Here is a 16,140-nt window from a genome sequence, read left to right as displayed (position 1 = left end):
CAACCGACTGAGCCACCCAGGCGCCCGTTTTGGGGTTTTCTTTCTGTGGCAAGGGAGGGGCCGATGAGATTTAGAGACAGTCCAGATCCAGAAAGATTCCCCATCTGTGTGATCTATGAGTTTACCTCACCTCTCTAAATAATGCTCAGGCTCCAAGCTTGCTTTCATTCCAGTTCAGGGGCCTATGATTCATCCCCTGAAACCCTAATTATAACACCCAAGGTCTGCTATGTGCAAAAAACATCTGTCATTGTTTAAATTTGCTGGCAGGGAATGTGTACAGCATGCAAACAGGCCTGATGATACGCTCCTCCAAAGCAAAAATAATAACCCAGAAACTGTTCCAAGGTGAGAAGTGTTCAAGCCCAGAGTTTCCAACTGAGCTCAGTGACATAGAAGATGAACAGGTTATGTCCCTCCATAGTTCACATGCCAGCTCCTCAGAGCCACTGCCACGGTCAAAGTTATAGGTCTTACGCTTTCTCTTTCAACCAAGAAAAGTATCTTATGTTTGTGTTCGCTGTATTGGTTCCCAAGGCCCAGCAGAGGGAGGGGAGCAGAGTGTGTAATTGCAAACCTCTCATTTATCTGCTTCAGCCACTTTTGTGTCACCGCATTACGTGTACCATTTAGCCAGTTAATCTCCTGCACCTCTTGGAAATAATTACCCAGAGAATGCCTCTGACCTGGCAAGAGATGACGAAACAGCAGTAAAGGTGCATCTGTCCTTTAAGTGCCCAGGAGAATTGTTTACTGACCTCATTCAAACTCAGATCAAAGGCCCTAAAGAACTCAAGCTGAAGATATGGTCTCTTTGTAAGAATCCAATATTTTTTTTTACTGAGAAGTTCTGATCGTAAAAACAAAAAAGAACCAAAAAGCAAATGAGCAAACAGCAAAAATCTCCCACACCAGTACTGGCTGTCTTGCTTCAAACACTCTAGTGGCATCTCATGGACACAGTAGTGTATTTGGAGGTTTTTAAACTTTTTAAAGCTTGAGCCAACAGGAAGCTAGTTAGTAGCCTTTGCTAGAAATTACAATGCCACGCATCATCCAAATCAGAAATGGCATTACTATAACAACTTTGGCACATGCAGTTATGCAAATAAACTAGTTATTTCCCTGGGCTCCTGGGAACACTATTAAAATGAAGCCTTCGCTTGAATTTGGTTTAAGATTAAAAAGAAGGGGCGCCTGGGTGGCTCAGTCAGTTAAGCATCCGACTTCGGCTCAGGTCACGATCTCGCAGTTGTGAGTTCGAGCCCCACATCGGGCTCTGTGCTGACAGCTCAGAGCCTGGAGCCTGTTTCAGGTTCTGTGTCTCCCTCTCTCTCTGCCCCTCCCCTGTTCATGCTCTGTCTCTCCCTGTCTCAAAAATAAATTAAAAAAAAAAAAAAAAAGAAGAAGGTTTTGGGTTCCCCCCCACCCAAAGTTATTATCAAGAAAAACAAACTTAAAAATATTTTTTGTTTTGGGGGCCTAGGTACTTACTTATTTTCATATTTGGTAAAGTCATATTAGCTGGGATCACAGATGCAAAAGAAGACTTTAAGTTAAAATGAGACTGTTTACAAATCTATGCTAAAAATTTAGAAATCTGAATTGAATAGATGGTGAGGAAAATAATTACCAAAAATGACTCAAGAGGTGGGAAATTAAATCGACCACTAGCAATTTCTTTCAAGCCTTCACAGAGCCATTTGCTTCCATATTTCTTTTTTTTTTTTTTTTAATTTTTTTTTTCAACGTTTATTTATTTTTGGGACAGAGAGAGACAGAGCATGAACGGGGGAGGGGCAGAGGCAGAGGGAGACACAGAATCGGAAACAGGCTCCAGGCTCTGAGCCATCAGCCCAGAGCCCGACGCGGGGCTCGAACTCACGGACCGCGAGATCGTGACCTGGCTGAAGTCGGACGCTTAACCGACTGCGCCACCCAGGCGCCCCTGCTTCCATATTTCAACTACTTAAGAGTATATAACAGATGGAATGTTTTAAAATGTATTTTATAAAGCTGACATAATGCTGATATCAAAACCTAAAAAAGAGGGGCACCTGGGTGGCTCAGTCAGTTGAGCGTCTGACTCTTGATTTCGGCTCAGGTCATGACCTCAGGTCATAATCATAGGACAGAGCCCGCGTTGGGCTCATTGCTAAGCATGGAGCCTGCTTAAGATTCTTTCTCTCTCCCTCTCTGCCCCGCTCCCTCGCTCACACTCTCTTAAATAAAAAACAAAAAACAAAACACAAAACAGAACACTAAAAAAAGAAAACAAGGCCCCCAAACTTCAGAATGGATCAAATCCAGCAGTATGTACAGAGAATAATCCCACAGAGCCAAGGAGGGTCCATTCCGGGGAAGTGAAGGATGGCTTTAACGTAATCAGGTCAATAAAAGTCCTCAAAACATTTGAAAGAAGCAAGACCCACAACTCGTATTATCTCTTCTGCTTTAAAAAACAAAGCTAAATGCCAAATCTTTTAGGTTATAAAGTGCATTTTATTAACATGATAAAGTTTATTTGTATATATACACATACAGTAAAACCTTGGATTGCGAGTAACTTGTTCTGCAAGTGTTCTGCAAGATGAGCAAACACTTCCAATATATTTTAACTTGATAAATGAGCGACGTCTTGCAATGTGAGTAATACGTGATGGTAAATGTCACGTGATCACAACTGAGCCAAATGGTTCTTGAAATTCGCTTTGATATACAAGTGCTTTGGATTACAAGCATGTTTCTGGGACAAATTATGCTCACAAACCACGGTTTTACTATATATACATTTTCACACCTATGTATATATAATATGTCCTCACATATACATAATCACAAAGTCATCCTTAACTGTTTATGCTACAAATATTATCAGTAAGTCAAGAAAAATGAAAGGATATCTATTGCCTTTTAAAAAATGTTCTTTGGGGTGCCTGACTGGCTCAGTCAGTTAAGCGTCCCACTTCGGCTCAGGTCATGATCTCACAGTTCTGGAGTTCGAGCCCTGCATGGGACCCTGGGCTGACAGCTCAGAGCCTGAAGCCTGCTTCCGATTCTATGTCTCCCTTTCTCTTTGCCCCTTCCCCACTCATTCTCTCTCCTCTCAAAAATAAATAAATATTTAAAAAATAAAAAAAAAATAAAAAATGTTCTTCAAATTCTAGCCAGCTATAAGAAAAAGTAGTTAAGGGCTAAAAATATGGAATGGAAGGAGGAAAAGCTATCACTATTCAAGATTACATGATCATGTACCGGCAAACCAAAGAGAATAAACTGAAGGACTATTAGAATTAACAAAATCCAGGGGTGCCTGGGTGGCACAGTCGGTTAAGCGTCCGACTTCGGCCAGGTCACGATCTCGCGGTCCGTGGGTTCGAGCCCCGCGTCGGGCTCTGGGCTGATGGCTCAGAGCCTGGAGCCTGCTTCGGATTCTGTGTCTCCCTCTCTCTCTGCCCCTCCCCTGCTCATGCTCTCTCTCTGTCTCAAAAATAAATAAAAACATCAAAAAAATTAAAAATAAAAATAAAAATATATATTTCTTTTGTAATGGGTTTTGTTAATTTTTTTTTTAATTTTTTTTTCAACGTTTATTTATTTATTTTTGGGACAGAGAGAGACAGAGCATGAACGGGGGAGGGGCAGAGAGAGAGGGAGACACAGAATCCGAAGCAGGCTCCAGGCTCTGAGCTGTCAGCACAGAACCCGACGTGGGGCTCGAACTCACAAACCGTGAGATCATGAAGTGATCTGAAGTCGGATGCCCAACCGACTGAGCCACCCAGGTGCCCCAGAAATATATGTTTTTAAATACTAGCAACAACCGGTTATAATAGAGAGCAGGAGGAAATGTCTAACTTGCTAAAACACAAGCTCTAGGTCTTATTTTTGGCTGATTCCCTAGCATCCAGAAGCTGTCTTGGCACAGAAGAGGTGCTCAATAAACATTTGCAGAATACATGAATGAACAAATTCACGGTAAGTGCAAAAATACAAAATAATAGAACTAAATTAAATACAGATTCAAGTACTGATAGGAATTTAGCATGGGATAAAAATGTAATTTCAAAACCATAGTAGACAGGATTATTCCACAAATAGCAATTGAGACCATTAACTGGTTGACTATTAAAAAAAATGAAATGTGAGTTGTACTTCATACCATATACAAGAATAGATTCTAAATAGTTGAACATAATATATGAGACTTAGGAGATAAAAAATAAGTAAATATTTGCCTTATCTTAGGCAAGATTTTCCTTGTCTTAGGAAGGTTCTCCTAACTGTGTAAGTGATGGTAGAGAGCTTAAAGGGGAAAGATATATTTTTTTTGGTTTCTGCTACATAAAAACCTTTGGTATGTCAAAAATACCATAAGCAAAAAAGATATACAATAAATGGGGGAAACACCTGCAAAATATTAATATCCTTTTTATATAAATTGTTATTATAAAGCTCTAGGGATGCTCAATCAATATGAAAAAAAATTGACAAGATTAAGTTGCAAATAAGATGACATGGCCAACAAAAATAATTTAGTCATCTCAGCAAATATTAAATATGAAGACTGGACTGAGGTCTCCAATCAACTTGGCAAATGTTAAAACTAACTTCTAGAGTTATGGAAGATTCAAGAAAATGGTGTTCATACACTGCTGGTGGGAGAAAAGACCAATTGCTAGGAATTTTTCTAAAGATGTGCCAAACATTTATGTACACAAATGTCTGTTGTATCATTTATCTTCCTTGATTTCAGGCATTTTAATTAATATAGGCTTGTTATAAAAAAATTAACCAGTTGAAAACAAGGCACTGTCCTATATATACAGTTCTATGCCTTTCTAAATTTAATAGATCATGAAACCTTTATTCTTTCAAATAGCTACATAGCAAATCATTGTACTGTTATATAAAGATAACTTGTTTAAGGAATCTCCTTAAATAGTTATAACAGTGGGTACTGGCAACTTGTTATAAACTAATCAATAATCACCATCCTTCACATTTTTATTTGCATATTTAGGCAACTATTTAATAGGATATATATCAAAAAATGGAACTGATAACCCAAGTTATGCCCGCCTATAATTGATAGCTATTGCCACACTACCTTCCAAAACAGTTGTACCAACTTATATTCCCAATAGTGTGCAGATTCTTCACAGTGAGAAATGGGAAAAATGTATATGGACAAAAGTGTTTCAGAATTGGTTAAATTATATTAAATCTAGTCAAGAGGTTATTTCCCAGCCACTAGGAATGATGTAATGGGCGAATGTTTAATGACTTAAAAAATGAATGACTTAAAAAGTGTTTATTATGAAGGTTGTTAAATTGCAAAAACAAGTAAGTTAAACAGTGTGAATCCATCAAAATTCAGATATGCTTTCAAAGAACATCTACCTATATATTCATCCATAGGCTGTATAACAAAATGTTAATCATGGTTATCTTTGGGTGTTAGAACAACAGGTCATTGAAACACTTTTTTCTCTTATGCTTTCCAGAATTTGCAAATGGTCTAGAAGAGGGGAAAAATGTTTTTCTGCAATCATTAAAAACATTAAATCCTAATCTATTTTTGAAAAATAACAATAAAACAATTATTCTGAAGACTAATTGTATCAGCATTGGTAGAATTTATATGCAACCACCCTTGATAGTTTAGGATAAATGTTAACTATGTGGCCAAGTGTTTGCCAACAGAGTCTACACTACCCCAGAGGGTCCTCAAGTGCATAGTGGTCTCCTCTGAGGTTCCACTTGTGCTCTAGATGGGCCAAGGGCAGAGATGAAGACCCAGGATCTCTGCCTCTAAAGAATCCCCAACTGCTAGAGAGGACAAGCACCAACCAATGTTAATCCAAGGCAGGACATGGAGGGAGCAGGGCGCTGCTGCTGAGGTTCCCAGACAGAAAAGTTAACACATTCAAAGATAAAACCAAAAAACGTAAGACAATAGCTGGCTGGTGTTCTGTAAGTTATACAAGCTTGTTACACAAAGGAGTTACGTATACATCCCTTCTTGAGGAAGTCCTAACCATTTCTCTACAAGTACTTGAGAAATGCAAACACTAGAGTGGGGGAAAATGAATGCTTTTCAAGGTAAGGAAGCAGACAACAAAAAATTAAAAGCCAAAGTGCTGAGCATAGAATTCACTTGACTAGGGGAGAGACTCCATGTGAAATTGTGTTTCCTATGACTTGAGGGGGGAAAAAGGCACTAGCAAATATAAAATTCCATTTCAACAAACTTCTTTTTCCAAGCCCAGGTAACAACTATTTACGTCATATTCAATACAACCAATTCATTTTTTTCAGTTTTATTTATTTATTGTGTGTGTGTGACAGAGAGAGAGAGAGAGAGAGAGAGAGAAACAGAATCCTAAGCAGGCTCCGGGCTGACAGCACCAATGTGGGGCTCGAACTCACAAACCATGAGATCATGACCTGAGCTGAAACCAAGAATCAGACACTTAATTGACTAAGCCACCCAGGCACCCCAGTACAACCAATTCATAATGTTTCAAAAGACTACCCAGATTTTTGGAGTTGGTCTAAAGAGAATGTGCCTTGTACTTGAAGAGCTCCAAAGAGATGGTTCTGGTAGCCTAGATTTTAGGCTTTCCTGATTCTATGAAAGATTTTTTATACTTGACATTTCACAAGGGAAAAAAAAAGGCAAAACAAAACCAGAAGTCACTGTAAAAGTGCTCGAATTCTCCATCTAGATGCAATCTTAAATATATTAGCCTTCAGCATAAAATTAAATTCGTACTTTATTTATTTATTTTTTAATTTTTTTTCAACATTTATTTATTTTTGGGACAGAGAGAGACAGAGCATGAACGGGGGAGGGGCAGAGAGAGAGGGAGACACAGAATCAGAAACAGGCTCCAGGCTCTGAGCCATCAGCCCACAGCCCGACGCGGGGCTCGAACTCCCGGACCGCGAGATCGTGACCTGGCTGAAGTCGGACGCTTAACCGACTGCGCCACCCAGGCGCCCCTTAAATTCGTACTTTAAAATGAGGTGATTAAAAATAGTTGAAATGACAGCCAAACAACGGTCAATTTTTGGCAACCCCCCCAAAAAAGCAAGCGGGAGATGCTTAGCATTGGTCAGCTTAAGTCTAATGAGAGAAGATGGTCACATTTTCCAGAGGTAAAGGTCAAGGACACTTATGACAATTAAGAGATCTCAGCAAGAGTTCTAACTCTGCTCTGGTCAGCAAGACAGGCCACAGAAGCACCTTTAATAATGGCTCGTAAATCCACAGCAGCATTCATAAACATCAGCACGTACTTTAGATAAAACGCAACTGGGTAAGCCAGAAGCTTCCTTAACAGGAACCGGCTGAAGAGCAGTGGTTCTCCAAGGGCCCCTCTCCTCTCCTCCCCAACAGCAGCTTAAGCTACACCTGGACACTTGTCAGACATGCAAACTCCTACCTCCTGCCAGGCAACCTGGTTTACCAAGCCCTCCAGGTGGCTGTGATTTGAGGCATGCTGCGGAAGGTCCTACAGAGGTTTTACGTGTGAAGCCAGGCACAAGATACCCAATTCAGTGTGCCACACTAATCCCATTTTGGCTGACCCAACCTCCACTTCCCAATGCCCATCCCTTTCAGCGGGCAGCCCACAGAGTAGGACTTTGTTCAAACACACTTTCAAAAGGCCCTTAGAGATAGGTCTAATGGAAAAGTCAGCTATTTTTCCTATGTTACCATAGTAACAGGAAGCATCATTTACTCCTGTAAGAAAGGTCCCCTTTGCAGGGGACATTGAATATTTACAGAAAGATCTCTTTATCCTAGGAAACCAAATTTTGGAAAAGCAAATATGGGAAACTTAGCCTCTAAGCCTTCCATATACACCTTTACAGCCCATGTTCTAAGTGAACTTTCCCTAATTATGGCTGCCCAATAAGGAAAACATGTGTCCTGGGCAAACCTCCACTGTCTACTCTGAAAGACATCATTTCCATGTAATGGAGAAGAGGGCTGTCTTACTTCATGCCCTCTACTGGTCCCTCAGTCCCAAATCCACAGGGAAGCTGACCTGCTTCATCTCTACCCATCCTTAATGACACCTGGGGTCCTAGGACCCTTCTTTAGGTTACAACCAGTCCTACTTCTGGGAATTGCCATAAACATAATGGTTATTTCTGGACTATAAAATCCATTTCTGTATTATAAAATCAATTTCATTTTGTGTGCAGTCAGTCCTTTATAAGTATAGTTTATAAATAGCTTCTATATTTACCATCTCATTTGATTCTCCTAACAGCCTGTGAGGTGGGTGCAGTTTTATTATTCCCACTTTACAGGTAAGAAAACTGGAACTTAGTGCTGACTTCAATAAACCGACCACTGAACACTGAGGAAATACAAATGTTTTGCATCAAAAATTAAAGAATTCATGACGTCCAAAAAAAAAAAATATCCCAAACTTGCTTGAATTGGCATCTGCCAAATGACCCTCACTAAATCATTAAGTGGATTTTTAGGGTGGGTGGTATTTTCTGGCTTAGGAAATGTGGGGAGCTAGAAGATAAGACAGTCAAACTTTCCAGCTACAGAATGGACACAATCTGCTGTAACATCTGGAATTCTATGGGGTTCAAAGTTATAACAACAATGGTGATGATGGCACTAAGATTAATTCAATTCTTACTATGTGACAGGCACCATTCTATGTTCTTTAAATATATCCAACAATCCTGTTAATTTCACAGATGAGCAAAACAAGACACAGAAAAGCTAAGTAACTTGCCCAGGATCACACCATCTTGTTCCCTGCTCACAGAGGAGGATGTGGGACTGAAGGTGCCAAGCTCCTATGAGGTGTGCCTGGTCAGTGATGGAAATCTGACATGGAGGCAGCCACCACAGGAACCCGGATCACATTTCCAATGTTGCCATTTAAGCAACAGTCTCCACACTCTTCCAGCCAAAACATCAATCATCGCTCAGGTTCCAAGTAATCAGGAGCATCAGCTGAGACTCCAAACAACCAGCTTCTTTTCAGACTGCCTCCACGAAGATTGGGGAGGAGGGGAGAGATCTCGGCTTTCTAGATTTGCCGATTTGCCTGGAACTGCCTTCAACCAACTTAAGAGAAATTAGAGAGGAAAGCAGCTCTGGAGGAAATGTGCAAATTAAAGATGCATGCGGCACTGATGAGTGCTATTCAGTAATCTAGCGGAAAGTGAGGTGGGAGGCAGAAGTTGTAGTCAATGATCAGAACTAAAGGCTTAAGAAAAAAGAAATATAAATAAAAAACTCGTGTAAAGTATTCCTGCCTTCTTTTTCCTTTTTTTTTTTCTCTTTCCAACTGCTCATATTTTGGAACTGTATGAGCCAGCTTTTACATACTGATCAATCTTTTTAAGTTTATACACTCTTTTCTTAAGAAACAAAGATCAGGTTGAACTCCTAGGCAAAAAGGAAAAATAGCATGACGAATGCATGCAATCTTCATGGGCAAGGGCAGGGCAACTTTCAAAGGTGCCTTCAAACTTGTTCACCATCTTTTCCTGCCTCTAATTTTCACTGAATAACCTAAGACCACCTTCAGATCCTAGGGGTCCAACAGAAAACCCAATTTAACAGCAAGTTCTAGGGTATTCCATATAATCTCACCTTCAGGAAAAGTCCCCAAACTGGGAGATGGGACTCTAGTGACCAACCACAGTTAGGTGACCTTTCAAACCCTTGATTCTCCCACACTCTAACAATCCTGGCCCAAGTACTTACTCACTGTGGGCTTTGGGTACTTCACCTTCCTCCTCTGTAAAACAGGGAAGATAATACCTTCTTCATCAGGTTGGTGGGAAAATTAAATGAATACATGTAAAGCACTTAGTGCCTGGCACAGAGTAAGTGCTCAAAGAGCATAAGCTATTATTACTACCAGAATTTGCAAACAAACAAAAAACACTACAAAGGCACCTGCAGACAGGAGGCCTCTGATGTACCAGTAATGTTTTGTTGCTTTAAAAACCATCTAAAATCAGAACCGTCAATACAAAAAATTAAAAAGGTTTTGTAAACGGGGAGGAAAAGCCATCCATAATCATGCCACCTGTTGGTGAGTTTCAGGGTAAGCTACATCTCTGAGCCTGGGTTCCACCACTGCTCCGTTTCCCTCTAAAACGATGCCTCCCCTTCTGCTGCGGTTCTTAACCAGCGTTTCATGGGCAGAATTAAAGGTAAAGGCGGGTCCGTGAGCCCTCTGAAACTGTACAGGAACTGGGTGAGGCTGCGGCTCTGGGCATTTTTTCAGGGGAAGGGCTCCACAGCTTTTCTCAGGCTACAATAAATTATCCAGGTAGGAGCAACTTGCTTTATAGGGTTAAGCTCTGGGGATGTCGACTGAGCAATTCATTTTACGGAAGCTGCACCAATAAACCTGGACACCTGGGCTGTTAACCAGCTATCTCAATAGCAGAGAGGCCCGGCACGGAGAGGGGCGAGAGCCCGCCAGGCAGCGCACTGCACTGCACTGCGTCCCTTACCCCTTACATACAGTCCTGTGAACTTCACCGCGGAAAAACTCACGGGCTCCACAGATGAGACCCAGGTTTGCCGAGTTTAACTTTCCCTCCCTTCCCCCAACTCGCGTTCCCTTCCAAGAACAAACGCAAAGGAAATTGGCAACGCTCCGTCTAGGGTTTCACTCCTGCCCTCGGCTGACACTTAAACCACTTCTCCCAGGGAAGTTAATTAAAAGCACAATTAATCCGCACAAAAATCCAAAACATACCCCAAAGCTCAAGAGCTCCTGAAGTTAGAAGATTGAGGGCTCCTCTGCTGATTGTGACCTTCTGCCCGTCACTGGGTCTCAGGGGTAGGCCGGGGATACGACAGGGAAGAGGCATAGGGTCTGACGCCAGCCACCTTCTCCGCGTCTATGCTTACCGCCACCAGTGAGGACGGGCTTGGTTGGAGACAGCCAGGTATGCAGGTAGGTGTGGGCAAGTGTACGAACACCGAGCCGCGGCGGATTAAAGTTCAAGCCCGTTCGCACACCGCTTCCCCTTCCCCGGCCGGCGTTCTCACGCACGGCCCAGGCGGCCACTCCCCGGGGAAAGCCTGGGCGCTCGACGGTCCCCCTCTTTGGAATTGGCTCCTCCAAAACCCTAGTAAGCCCCCGTGACTTCCACTGCCCCCCACCCCCAGCCTCCAACCATTGAAAAGCATGAACCTCCCTCGACTCTCCTAGGCGGGCGCAGAAACCCCCCAGGAAAAAGAAATGGAGGGGCCAGCGGAAAGCGGGGTGTCGCCGAGGGCAGGTGGCTCAGGGCGCGCAGCAGGCAGCGTACGTACCCAGCGCGAGCAAGGCGAGCTGTCCAGCCGAGCGGACCATCTTACGGGCGGCGGGCAGCAGGCAGCAGGCGCTCCAGCCTCCTGCCCTACCTGCGGTGCCCGAGTGGCGAAGCGGCGCCGCGCTGCGGGGGAAAAAGGCGCCGGCGAGGCAAGGCCAGCCCCCGGCGCGGGCGGGCGGAGGCAGGACCGAACGCTCTCTGCTGCACTCACCCTGACGCGCGGCCGGCCGGGCGGAAATGGGAAGGCGGTTACCGTCACCTCTCCGCCACTCGGGGACCGGGCCACTGCGGACCACCCTCCCTCCCCGATGGGGGTGCCCCCCTACGGCCACAGCGGGTGGGGGTTTGGGGCTGGGGGCGGGGACGCCGCGCGCCCAGTGCAGGGCGCGGGCGGCAGGCGGGGCGGGGCGAGCGGGGAATCTCGGAACCCCGCCGCGCTAGCCGGGCACCCAGGCGGAGGGAAAGGCAGGAAGCGCCCGACTTCAGACACCACCCTCAGACTAGCAGCGCAGTGCGGCCGCGGCGGGGCTCGCGCGTCCGGGCGCGGTGGTCGCTTCCAGGCTCTGCGCGGGGAGCGGAGCCGCCCGGGCGTCCGGCACCTGCGCGGACGGCCGCTGCTGGGGGCTCTCCCCGCTGGGACTGCAGACGCGCCCCGGAACGGGACCTGAGAGCCTCGCCCGCCGCTTGCCAAAGACTTGGCCGGAGGAAAGGGCTCCCCAGTATCCAGCAAAGAATTTGTTAAACCAGGTTTCCAACCTGCACCCCTATCCCAGCTGAGAATTCTCGATTCTAGGGATGCCGGCCAGGACACAGCCACCCCAAGTTGTCAGGCGGCGTTGTTGAGATCAGCGAGCTTCCACACATCTGGCCTGGGATTAATAATGAAGATGGGTCTCTAAGGGGCACCTGGTTATCCACCATTATTACTACCATTCAGGCCAGCCCCCACCCCGACCCCGCCACAGGCAGCCGGGGCCAAGAACAGGGTAGCTAGCATGCAGCCTGGTGGGCCCAGAGAGAGGGATGTATGGGCTGGAGCCACCTGGGTGTCCCTTTCAGGATTTGTGGCCTGGAGCTCGCCCCCAGTGCTGGAATTTGGGGAAGTGGAGAGGGGACAGAGGGAAGACATTCTGGGCAGAGAATGGACGACCCACAGGTTTCTTGGGGACCATCCATAAGTTCCCTTAGGACCGTCCATAGGGGACAGTATGCTCCCAATAGGCAGTGACCCATCCTATACCAGATGCCCCAAGCTGAGGGACACTCTTCTCCTGGCCCCTCCAGACTAGGAGGAGATACACCCACTTTCCTTGGAGGATGGGGATGGGGGGAGTCTCTTGATGTTTTCTTGGCCTAAAACTCAGACTCTCAGGTTTGACTTTTGTTAAGTTTGTTTCATATGAGCTGAGGGGCCTAATTCTGAAAAGGAAGCATCAGGCCATTGGCCTTGACATTTGGCAGGAAATACCAGGGTAGAAAGGGATTTTGAAAACAGTGTAAATTTACTTTGAGAAGCCATTCCTTTCAATACTTTGTCAGAGGATACCTTGCTGTTCTCTCAACCTTTAATAATCTGCAGTGAGGGTTGTGTGCTAAGTCCCGGAGTCCACCTTTTCCTCTATCCATACCATGCTTGTACAGGGTGAATGCACACAGACTCTCTCTTTAGTAAGTGGTTCCTACTCCCTGATTCAGTGTTCACCTCTTTAGGCTGGTGTTAACCTATTTTGATGGCTTTTCCATCTCCTTCCTAGACTGGCCTGCCTTGGTTACAGGGGGGAAGAAATCCATTTTCAATGGCCTTCTCCTGTTCTCCAGGACCCCCAGCGAGGACTGCAGAGTGGACCCATCGCCCCGTTTCCTGCTAGAATGCACACATCAAGTTCTCTGTGGCTGAGAGCTAGCTGTCCAGGCTGGCAAGAGTGGGTTGAGCAGTCTTCCCTTCTCTTTCTCTTGCCCACACACAAAGTCGTAAGTGGGGGGAAGTAGCAGCAGAATCAAACCAATGAGCTTATCCCCTTCAGGTCTGTAAAATCTTTTTAATCAAGAGATAATTTGATATCTTGTAAACTAAAGAGTACTCAAATCAAAGTACATCGAATGCGTTGGAATCATTAATTCTCCACCACCATGTTCAGGAGCCAGCCCACATGTGCAGTTTTATAAACCTTCCAACTCATTCAAGTCAAACAGATAATCAACATTTTCTTAAAAAAAAACATCTGTAGCATTTCTTGGTAAACTGAGTTGAGGTAGTTTTTGAACACTTATTTATAGAAGTAGGAGGAAACCCAATATCCTAAAATGTGAACATTCTGCCTTTGGCGTCTTCCACGTCTCATTGAATACTCATAGCAACCCTTATGAGGTAGAGTCCATCTTCCTTTTATTTGAAAATAATTGAGACCCAGAGAACTTAGAAAATAACCAGCGTTCCAAAGCCTGCGAGAGCCTGATTTTGAAAGCAAAACGAGCTGGTTCAAGGCTGGTATGTTGGCTTCTATGCTTTGCTGCCTCAGTTACCACATTTTTTTTTTTGTTTTGTTTTTTCAACGTTTATTTTTTTTATTTTTGGGACAGAGAGAGACAGAGCATGAACGGGGGAGGGGCAGAGAGAGAGGGAGACACAGAATCGGAAACAGGCTCCAGGCTCCGAGCCATCAGCCCAGAGCCTGACGCGGGGCTCGAACTCACGGACCGCGAGATCGTGACCTGGCTGAAGTCGGACGCTTAACCGACTGCGCCACCCAGGCGCCCCTACCACATTTTTAATAAGGATAATACTGAACTCACTGGGTTGATGTGGGGACTAGATGCAAGAATTTATTTGCATGTGTAACACAGTATTTATCAAAAAATATAGCTATTGTTTAAAGAAAATCTCTCTCAGTGGACATATTTTCTCCTCTCTCAATTTCCTACCATTACCTTTATCACTTCCGTATCAGTTCCTTTGCTCATACCTGTTCATGTGTGTGTATGTGTGTGTGCGCCTTCCTATGGGGATAGTTTCATAGGCTCATTGGGAGCCATGGATTTAGTTTCTCAGCCTGTGGTATAAGAGGAAAGAGGGGGGGAAATTACAGAATGCTGTTTAGAGCCAAAAAATCATTTTTTTTAAAGGGTGGTGTGCTCTTTTTGTGTTTTAGCCGTATGCAATATGTTGCTGTCTGAGCTGCATGAAGTTTTTTTTTAGCTGTGGCCCCTAAAGCTCTGTGGAGATGGGAGTGTGTTCCTTCACCTACAGGCACTGCAGCTCCCTCGTCAGGCCACCTGGTTTCTGTGTGCATGTGGGGCCTGGTGACTGCGTGGCCTTCCCACCAGGAATACGCCTGGGCTGCCTTTGCACACCCTTGCTTCAGCTGGCCTTGAGCTCAAGGACAGTCCCTTCTGTACTAAGCCAGTGACAGCCTCTCCTCCCTGTGCAAACAAGAGAACTATGTTATGTTCTACTCAGAAGCTGGTAAAATCCCACTGTCACTTTTCCCCTTCCTTCTACATACTTATTACAGAGTGTATGGTTTAAAGAGTCCCCTTCTTCACTGTAATCAGCCTCCCCCTCCTTCCTGATTCATCTGGGAAGTGATTATGGGGCCATAGGCACCAGAGTCTTCCCTGAGTGATTCAGGCCAGCTAAGCTCGCTGTTGAGCTCGGCAGTTACCCAAGATATTAGGGAGTAAATGGCCTGGACACTCTTGGGGAGGAAGCACGGCTCTGGTCCACAGCACTGAATGGACTGCGATTCCTACAGACAAGCTGCAGAGAGCAATGACCAGAGTTGGTTTCGGGTGGCAGCCGCAGATGGGGTGCTCTGAGGGAAAACAGGAAGGGGTGCCTGGCCCAATAGGATGGCAAAAGTCAAATGTCATCTGTGTATGAGAGAGAGGGTGAGAGAGAGAAAGAAAGGTTTTATAAAGAACTCTGGAGAACTGCGTTTAGACAGGAGATTTGACTGTGTCGAGGGATTTAGGAACAGAAATCTAGTCCAATGTAAGGTATTGTCCAAGTATCAGCCCCCTCTGCAGCCTCAGCTATCAGTGTCCTCCTTACCTGTAGCCAAAAGAAAAATAGGAAACCTTGTGCTGAATCATTTTTACAGTTTTCATCAGCATAATGGGCGGGGTGTGAAGCCCTGAGAGGCATGTGCTTCATCCTCAGCTACCTGGGTGATTTTCATGGCCAACGTTCTCCAGAGACTGATCTGACCTTCTGCTTAATGTCTTCCACCCTCCAGCTCTCAAGCCTACTTCCGGAATGCACACTGAAGTTATATATTGAGCTTGACTCCATCCTCCACAAGGGGTATCACGGCGTGGCTCTAATGCCCAGTCATGAAGTCTGGAGGTTGATGGCTCTACACGTGGTCTAAGCAGCTCCAGGACATTAAGGCACGGGTCAGAGTCTCTGAGACAGAGTTACCAGCTGGCTGCTACGACCAAAGACATTCATTTGCTCACATAGTTTGTGAACTGCCTAGCTGACCAGGATGCAGTAGAGGTACCCAGAGGATGCAGCTCAGCTGATGTCCAACCATTCCAGCTAGCACGCTTGGAGGCAGAAGAGCTATGCCCTCGATCCTGCCTTTGCTGCCCTTGCCCCAACAGCCACAGCTTTCTGAGAAGAAGACTGGCCCCAGAATTCTCAGGAGTTGGAGGGAAAAGTCCTAAATTAAACACCTAGAAATCCTTAGGCAAGCAAAACTAACAATTTTGATGGAAATAGGGTAGTGATGATCCAGAAAAGCAACAGGGAGGCAGGGAAAAGGAAGCATAAAGAACTGAGCAAGGAGAAATCAAAGAGAACGAGTACAA

General features: G+C 44.9%; 1 protein-coding gene across 1 annotated transcript in view; it reads right to left on the bottom strand.

The window, feature by feature from the left end:
* The window catches only part of TGFA (transforming growth factor alpha), a 116,706-nt gene extending 104,457 nt beyond the window's left edge, over positions 1 to 12,249 (bottom strand). The window contains exons 1-2 of the mRNA XM_040458309.1: positions 12,235 to 12,249; positions 11,330 to 11,765 (exon numbers count right to left, since the gene is read on the bottom strand). Of these exons, the coding sequence (XP_040314243.1) occupies positions 11,330 to 11,765; positions 12,235 to 12,249 (451 nt within the window). The remainder of the gene's footprint in view (positions 1 to 11,329; positions 11,766 to 12,234) is intronic.
* Between the last annotated feature and the right edge of the window lie 3,891 nt (positions 12,250 to 16,140).

This window comes from Herpailurus yagouaroundi, unplaced genomic scaffold (genome assembly GCF_014898765.1).
Source record: "Herpailurus yagouaroundi ecotype Mexico unplaced genomic scaffold, PumYag 221, whole genome shotgun sequence".
Taxonomy (NCBI): domain Eukaryota; kingdom Metazoa; phylum Chordata; class Mammalia; order Carnivora; family Felidae; genus Herpailurus; species Herpailurus yagouaroundi.
Note: the sequence above shows the minus strand (reverse complement) of the source record. Positions and strands in the feature narration are given on the sequence as shown.